General features: G+C 36.5%; 1 protein-coding gene across 1 annotated transcript; it reads right to left on the reverse strand.

The window, feature by feature from the left end:
* Positions 1–530: 530 nt before the first annotated feature.
* Positions 531–8,758, reverse strand: ATPsynbeta (ATP synthase, beta subunit). The gene is made up of 10 exons (XM_022079501.2): positions 8,601–8,758; positions 7,909–8,088; positions 5,184–5,318; positions 4,935–5,096; positions 4,626–4,810; positions 3,237–3,395; positions 2,885–3,007; positions 2,520–2,732; positions 2,176–2,355; positions 531–1,004 (listed from the first exon to the last, which is right to left on the reverse strand). Exons 1-10 carry the CDS (start codon positions 8,716–8,718, stop codon positions 885–887), a joined length of 1,575 nt encoding a protein of 524 aa, XP_021935193.1. The 5' UTR covers positions 8,719–8,758; the 3' UTR covers positions 531–884.
* Between the last annotated feature and the right edge of the window lie 11 nt (positions 8,759–8,769).

Raw genomic sequence — 8,769 nt, forward strand, 5'->3', positions numbered from 1 at the left:
TATACAGATCAAAACTTTTCTCAAAAAGAAAAGCACATTTAAAAAGATAAAACACAATTTGAAAGCTTGGTGAATATTTAGCAAAATAATTTTCTGAAGCTGTAGTGTGATTAGCTTTGCAAGGTGTCTGCAGAAACAAATGCTAAAGCCAGTGAGACGAAGCTGCAATGGACACATTCAGAAAACATGTTATCTGAACACTCCTAATTAGAAACAAATCCCTTGTCAATCCTCCAGATATCTGCTGTACAATCTGAATGGTACAGCAACATTGAAGCAGAAGCACATCAAAGTTCCAACAGTCAAGTCATGTATCCAACTGAGATCTGAATAGATAAAATGCACTTACCTGTCACCATATTTTGAAAAGATTCATTTACCAGCAAAATTCTGTAATCCAATGTACACAGATCACAGATTAAAAACTACTGGGAAGAAGGAGAAGAAGAAAAAAACTACATAAGTGTAATGAACTTAGGAATTGATCCACACCAAAACTTTTCACGATATATCAAAATGGTATACACAACTTCCTTTAATATTTTATTTGTGGCATGACTTCCACACATTATAATAGAAACAATGAGAAATGCATGACAATTATTTCACTATACATCCACTAACGTGCAATGTAAATGTTTAAATTCCTACCCAAAAACTCAGATTTTCTGCAAGTGTATTGTGAAGTTCAGATGTACAAATAACAATAAAAGGAAATGTGTGTTACAGTTCTTCACCTATCAGCTTCATCATGTAATTTAATCAAGCACACCTGAACACGTTTGTAGTCATACACTATTATGGACTGGTAATGTTCTTTCATACTATACAGTGGGTAATGTACACAAGGAATTTATTTATTGGCTGAACTCTTACAGAAAACCTTAATTTGTTGATTCTGCAAGTTTCTCTGCCTTCTGAACCACTTCCTCAATAGGTCCAACCATGTAGAATGCAACTTCAGGTAAGTGGTCATATTCACCATGTAGAATTTGTTGGAATCCCTAGAAAATCAAGAAAATGCTGAAGTAAGATCAATGTACATGCCATTATACAGTAAAATTTATTAAACATAAGCCGAAATTAGTTTTTTATAATTAACACAATTATACAGAACTCATTAAACGTGTTATTGATCAAGTTGTCTCGCTTTCCAAATAACATGGTCCAGCACTGCACAAGCTTTTAGGTGCCTTCAGAGGAAAATGTATTAGGGCATTACACCACTCCCTTCAGCTCATTGTCATCAACAATATGACCTCTTAATGCATTTTTGAGGGGGTCTAAACAAATAATTTGCCAGAGATACGTAAGGGCTGTAAGCCAGACATTCTTGGACTTGCTTCTTGCAGCTGCTGGAGTGTCTGAAGGGTACATCAGCAGTACTGGGACAGGAAATGTCATGCAAAACATCGTGACAACTGTCCTCAGCATTTATTCCAAAATGTTGCTTCAGCATGTCACTGTAACATATAGTGTTTATCACACCCATATTCTTGATAATGCCCAAGAACTGGCCTTTCAGAATCCCACAAAATTGTAAGCACCAACATTCCTGCTGTTGGTTGATACTGGAACATAGACTAACTTGCGCACACATGCAGATACTTTTACTTATTTAAACTGCATTACTTACAAATAACCTCAGCTTACCAACTCTACTACAAAGTCATCTTTGAGCAACAGTTTTCTTTTCTCTATACCATTCTCATGAGTAGCACCAAAATATCATCCTTTTTTTGCAATCAATACATACAGCACAGCATCAAGCTTTGACAACATTGTACAATAACATGACACAATGGAAGCACGCACACTGGGAACAATGCCACAAGATTGGTCAAGTACTGGAAATGGCTGGATTAATGCACAGTGAACTTAAAGTAGTTTCCCATACAGACGCAATTATAAAATGGAATTGACACTGCTGCTGTCATCAGAAAAAGTTAAAATGCAATTTCAATTACTTGACTACCACAACCTACTACCATTACACAAAATTTAAGAATGTTTCCTTAAATTCCTGGACATGAACAACGAATACACAAATGCAGTACATATTAATTTCACCCACCTTCAAAGAGAAATGGGAGAGACTAGCTGATGACAAAACAATATATTCAGAACAAATGCATGCCTCGGAGGATGTTATTAATTATACAACACACTACTTGCCTTAATGGTTTCTTCCAATGGCACCAGCTTGCCTGCATGACCAGTGAACACTTCAGCCACCTGGAAAGGTTGTGACAGGAACCTCTGGATCTTACGAGCACGAGCTACAGTCAACTTATCTTCTTCAGACAATTCATCCATACCCAGGATAGCAATGATGTCCTGAAGAGACTTGTAGTCCTATTTTAACAAAAACACTTTCATAATGATTACTTCACAAATTATAACCCAGAATTACTGGAACATAATTAATGGTAAAGCAAATTAAACCAATTCAAAGCAACATTCTTATCTCACATAGATTTTAATATAACAAACTTGATTTTGAAAGAGATCACCCATACCTGTAGGATTTTCTGCACACCTCTGGCTACATTGTAGTGCTCAGCACCAATGATGTTAGGGTCCATGATACGGGATGTTGAGTCAAGTGGATCCACAGCAGGATAGATACCCAGCTCAGCGATGGCTCGTGACAACACAGTTGTAGCATCCAAGTGAGCAAAGGTAGTGGCAGGGGCTGGATCAGTCAAGTCATCAGCTGGCACGTAGATCGCCTACAAGTGATTGAAAAAGCTGCAAACATGTCTAAAGAGTCATTCTCAAAAATACATTGGAAAAAAAGGAAAAACAAAGAAAAGAAGAACTTCAAACAAGTGTTTTGGAATCACATTTTGACTTACTGTTCTGGTGCAAGGCATTTACAGACCTGTACTGATGTAATTGATCCCTTCTTTGTTGTGGTGATTCTTTCCTGCATGGTACCCATGTCAGTGGCCAAAGTTGGCTGGTAACCCACAGCGGAGGGGATTCGGCCCAGCAAGGCAGATACCTGCAAAGACAAGATGCGTTGTTATTTAGTTTACAGGACAATAACAAGTTAAAATACATGGCACTTCGCAGAAGAAATAGAAATAAACTGAAAAACAAATCAATAAAATAAAGACCAATGGTTAACACTGGACATATCACCCATAATCACAAAAATAGTGTTAGGTGGTGAGGTATATGACGTTTATAACTGTTAAGATCACACTTATATCATGTCCAAAGTGACTAACCTCTGAACCAGCTTGGGTGAACCTGAAAATGTTGTCAATGAACAGCAGCACATCCTGTCCTTCTTGGTCTCGGAAATATTCAGCAACAGTGAGGCCAGTCAGAGCCACTCGAGCCCTAGCACCGGGGGGCTCATTCATCTGGCCATACACAAGTGCTACCTATGATAAAATTTATTTCATGTAAACAAAGTATTTACTTCCTGACTCATTTATCAATAAAATATAAGTTAAATCGGATGACAACAGTCAAGTGCAGTGGATGCCACCATTGCAAACAGCATTAACAAATGTTTGCACAATAACTACCATGTAAAAAAGACAGGACATGTTCAATTGGTATAGTAAACATTGCAAAAGGGGAATGAAGGAATAAAATTTTATTTTACTATAACTAAAAAGTACCGAGCCTTTAGTAATATTTTTCCAATTTTTTTTTTAATATTCTTGGCATATATTATAGTATTTTTCAGCGGAATTTTCGGCTGGGTCAAGTTCTGCTCTTTCTGAATGACCAATCAGTGCAAAGTAGGTCTGCTGGTAAGCAGGGAGACCTCAGTCTGTTAAGAAACCTGATGATAGTAGCATCGGCAGCTGCACTGCATTGTTGCCAATTCTTACATTTTCTTTGCGTAGTGTTGTAACCATTCATTTGAAACCAATGTTCCACAATGCTACATCTGGCACCACTTACAGAAATTACCAAGGAGAGGGTTGGATATGATTCTCCACATAATTCTGTGCATACCTGGTCGATAGATTGTAAAATGTTAACCATTTCACCTACCATCTGCCATTCACCTTAAAACATTCCACCTTGCCACTCTCAGTTAACTCAACAGAAACTGGTCTCCTCTGTTCATGAAGTCCACTGATCATGTAATACTCACTGCTCCATCAAGAAGCAACCACAACTCTGACTGCCCAAACTATGTTTAAATACTAAGATGACCGTCTTCTGGGTTGTTGGACAGCCTAGTCTAGTAGAAGTTTATTGAAATTTCAGAGGTGCTTGCTGCCTCCAACATCAGGGCAAGAAGTTAGAGATTAATGATCTTAATTCATAATTGAATGGTTTGATTATTAAGAATATGTCATAAGTGTGCAGTCAGCATAATGTCCTCTCTTCCTTGTACAACCAATCTGAAATCAGCTGGGCCACTCAGCAAATTGAAATTCCGGTACGTGGAAAAACATCATTCCTTTAATTATATATATTTTGTGTACAGCTTAGTACACATCCTATGAAGATGAAACAATATAATAATCTCAGCTTTTAAGATAATATCTACTCTCATACAGAAGTTGAACAGCCTATTTTTATAAAAAAAAAGTCATGGACTGAAAAACATAATTATGTAACGTAATCAAAATTCAAAACATACACTTTACCTTGGAAGTCTTGTCCTTCAGAGAAATGACACCAGACTCAATCATTTCATGGTATAGATCATTTCCCTCACGTGTTCGCTCACCAACTCCAGCAAATACTGAGTAACCACCATGGGCCTTGGCTACATTGTTAATCAGCTCCATGATCAATACAGTTTTACCAACACCAGCACCTCCAAACAACCCTAAAAATACGATTTTTAAAAAATAAAATTATCTACTACAGTCAGATTCAAATTTAGTGCCAGTTTCTGATGACCAAAGTTAAAATGTCCTGAAGGGTGAATGCCACAGACTCTGTGCTCTTACCAATTTTGCCACCCTTTGCATAAGGAGCAAGAAGATCCACGACTTTAATCCCCGTCACCAAAATCTCTTGCTCAACACTCATGTCCACAAACTCTGGAGCATCTGCATGGATTGCAGCATACTTGGTGGTGTTAATTGGACCCCTCTCATCTATTGGCTCACCTTAAGGAAAGCAAACGCAAAATGAAAATAACTCCCTTGACATACAACACAAAAACTTCACTAATAAAAACTATGACATGCCCTTACCAATTACATTGATGATCCTCCCTAGTGTTTCTGCTCCCACAGGTATCCTAATGGGAAACCCTGAATCCAGAACATCCTGACCTCGGACCAGTCCCTCAGTGCCATCCATAGCAATGGTGCGTACTATGTTCTCACCTACATACAAAATAAAAACATAATTACAAACATCAAAATAAATGTGGAAAAATACTACTTACTGTGTTACAAAACATTATGATAGCATGCAGCCAATGCAATATTAGATACTACATAGTTCTAAAAAAAGTTACAAAAATTATCACGCTGCAGCTAGGAGACTGCATGTCTAATCTTCTCTATTCCTATGGTTCAATTCAATTCTTTTATTATGCTAATAAGTACAACATAGAAGCATAAATGAAGTCCTTTTTGCACTTGTAAATGCATCTTGAAACAAATACATCACACTACAAACCAATGGTTGCCACAGTAATTCCCAATGTTTATAGCTCAACCAACAAACACCATCAATTTTATTTGAAATATTTTCAGACTTGACATGTAATGAAATGAAAAATTCACTGAGCTGTTGTAAAATAGGACTTCTAATTGGCCAAGTGGAAACTAAAATAACTGATGGTATCCAGCCTATATACCAGATTTCAACTCTCTATGAAAGAGTATTTTATTGCAGTGTGCATACAAAACTGGAGTTTCTGTAAATATGGTATTTCCATATGACCAATTTTCATGATAAACTGTCTGTTACTCAGGATAAAAAAATTGGCCTTGACAGTATGAGCAGACTTTGTGGGGGAACATACAGATGTTACCAAAAATAAGAGACTTCAATACAGCATAATTTCTCTATCTTTTCTCCTGTCTAATTTGTTCAACGGTTGCAACCAATACTCCAAAATAGTTTGTTGTTCTTTTGTCTGCTTGGCAAAAAGGCAAAATATAACTCTTCTATATTGCTTGTCTATACAGATGTTTCAAATGACATCACCTACCTAGCTTATCAACAAATGATTTTACTCTCCTTTCAACTGGTAACCATTTGTACTTCCTTCATACCACAAACATATTGAAAACAGAAAATAATGTTAAATTAACTTACAAATAGAACTCAGCCAGTCAACAGCAATGTTTTCTCAATTGGAATACATCAGTTTCTAGCCAAAGATTTATTGTGACTGGACTTCCAAATGGGACTGTACTGCCAAGGTCAAAGATTTTCTCGAGTAACAAATAGTACATAGCCTACACACAGCATATTTTTATATGCAAATTTTCATGTTCCTAAATTTTATTTCGAAGTTAAAGCTTCTTATGGCATATTTCAAAGTACAGCAGCAAATACAACACAAAACAACATTTATATAAAAAGCAAACATTGGTACTAAAAAAGAAACTGGCAAAGTGGATTCGGTAATTATGCAGTAGAAATTTGTTCCTTTCTTGCTCACTACCACCAACATCAAAGGACCTTGCTCAATTACAAAGCTTAAAAAAGACACATTTAGGAAATGAAAAAAACAATGAAGAAAATACTTTTTGTAGCATAGAACATTCTGTAAGCCATCCTCATAATGGTCAAAAGATACATCACATTTGACTAAAAACTTCAACCTTGTGGAATGAACACATTAAATAACTTTGAACAAAGCTTCTGTCCTCTAATAAATCACTCAATAATATTTGTTATGGTATAAATAATCAGTACTGAACTTCTCATTTTGCATGAAGAGTACCTTTGAAACTCAAAAACCTTTGATACTGAAGGTCGTCTACATATTTAAAATTCAGTTTTTATAGGTTGTGGTAGAAGTGTTGGCACTTGCGCAATGGACTGATTTTGGCCATATGAGATGGACCTGTCCAAAGCACACACTAGAGGGGTGACAGCTTCAGCATTTAGGTGCCACCACTACTAGCACGACCTATATCTGAACGAAAACTCGTCTCCATTGCAAAGATCAATTGGTTAATGGTGTTCAGGGAAATAATTTGCTGTATATTCTGAGAATTACAGTATGAAATTCACATACACTATGTTGGCATAATGCAGAGTTAATGATTTTCAGAGCAGGTGGTACAGTATTCTGTGAAATGTAAAAGCACAAAATTAAATGTCCAGGGATAAGGATTCAGGGTAAGACAGAATTTGAAACACCCATATCACAAAAGAAATATTAGGTTTTACTATAACCTTATACTACATTCTTTCCACATCATGTGGATGTGCAGGTTTAAATTTCTGTACAAACCTTCCTTCATTTTATACAACATACAGCAAGACACCTACCACTTTCATTTCTGTATAAATTATCCAGGATGGAACTGAAGGTGAAGAGATTCTTAATGGATCACATTATCAACATTAATTCAAGATGCACACATGACAGAAAAATTCATTGCTCAGAGGAGTTACAGAAACTAAAAGAACTTACCTTACCCCATGAAAAACACAACTCAATTCTTTCTGACTACAAATGTGAAATGATTTCCGACATCTTTCAATACATGACGAGGTTCTTATCAATATATAACTGATGTTCCCAATGTAAGGAAATTAAGCATATTTTTAATGAGTTCCTTTTTCACCATGTACATTAAAACCACCCTGACATAATGAATAAATTGTATTAATAAACTTTGGTACATTACTCATAATATATTACATGGGAAAAATAATCAAAAAATTATATGGTTCTACTGCTGCACAGACGGGGTCAGGTATTTACAGCTGCCCATCCAGACTTACCCAAGTGCTGAGCAACCTCAAGCACAAGGCGAGGCTTCCTGTTCTGAACTTCAAGAGCATTTAGAATTGGTGGAAGATTGTCTTCAAACTGTACGTCAACAACAGCACCAATCACAGCTACTACTTTCCCAGACGCTCCCTTTGTCTTTGCCTGCGGTGCAGTTGCATAATTCACCTTACCTGGAAAATTACTTTACTAAAAACTGTGTTGCATTCCTATGAAAAAAAGTAAACTATAAAATGAAGTGTTGCCTTGCAGGTACTTGGCATGGAAAGCGCACCATAATAGAACACTAATTCTGTAACAGATTAAGAAATTGGGATGGGTTAAAATTCCAAGGTCATTCTTCATAAAAATATATATTTTGCATAATGACTAAAACGGCCAAGCTTAGTGAACATACAACGGACTAATCACCCAACTTTAGACTATTACACCCTACTACTCCACTAAATCACATTGTGATACACAATGGCTGCCGTACTGAAGGGTCAAACCTTATCCTACATTCGCTTAAAATTTCGATCAATGAAATAGATTTACTGAAGTCCGAAGAAATATTTACTTACAATTACGTAAACTATACAGTCCACTTACGAAATTAATGTACGAAACTATGTGACTTATTCAAAGGGTCACCCTGTGTATTGATCATGAATTACGTATCGGATCGAAAAATTTATATACTCACTGTTAATGGAAAGGACTGAAACAATTTTTGCGCTTTCATTCTGAAAATTGCTTGGTGTTAGAGAGGTTTTAACCCCCCTGAGAACTGCAGCCGAAGCCCTCGATACTGCACCCAACATGGTGACCAGAGTTGTAAAGGGAGGAGTCACGTGACCAGTTCTTCCTGCTGC

Source organism: Zootermopsis nevadensis, unplaced genomic scaffold (genome assembly GCF_977971745.1).
Source record: "Zootermopsis nevadensis isolate Lab colony 2312 unplaced genomic scaffold, Znev_1.0 Znev_ptg000018l, whole genome shotgun sequence".
In the NCBI taxonomy this organism is placed as follows: Eukaryota; Metazoa; Arthropoda; class Insecta; order Blattodea; family Termopsidae; genus Zootermopsis; species Zootermopsis nevadensis.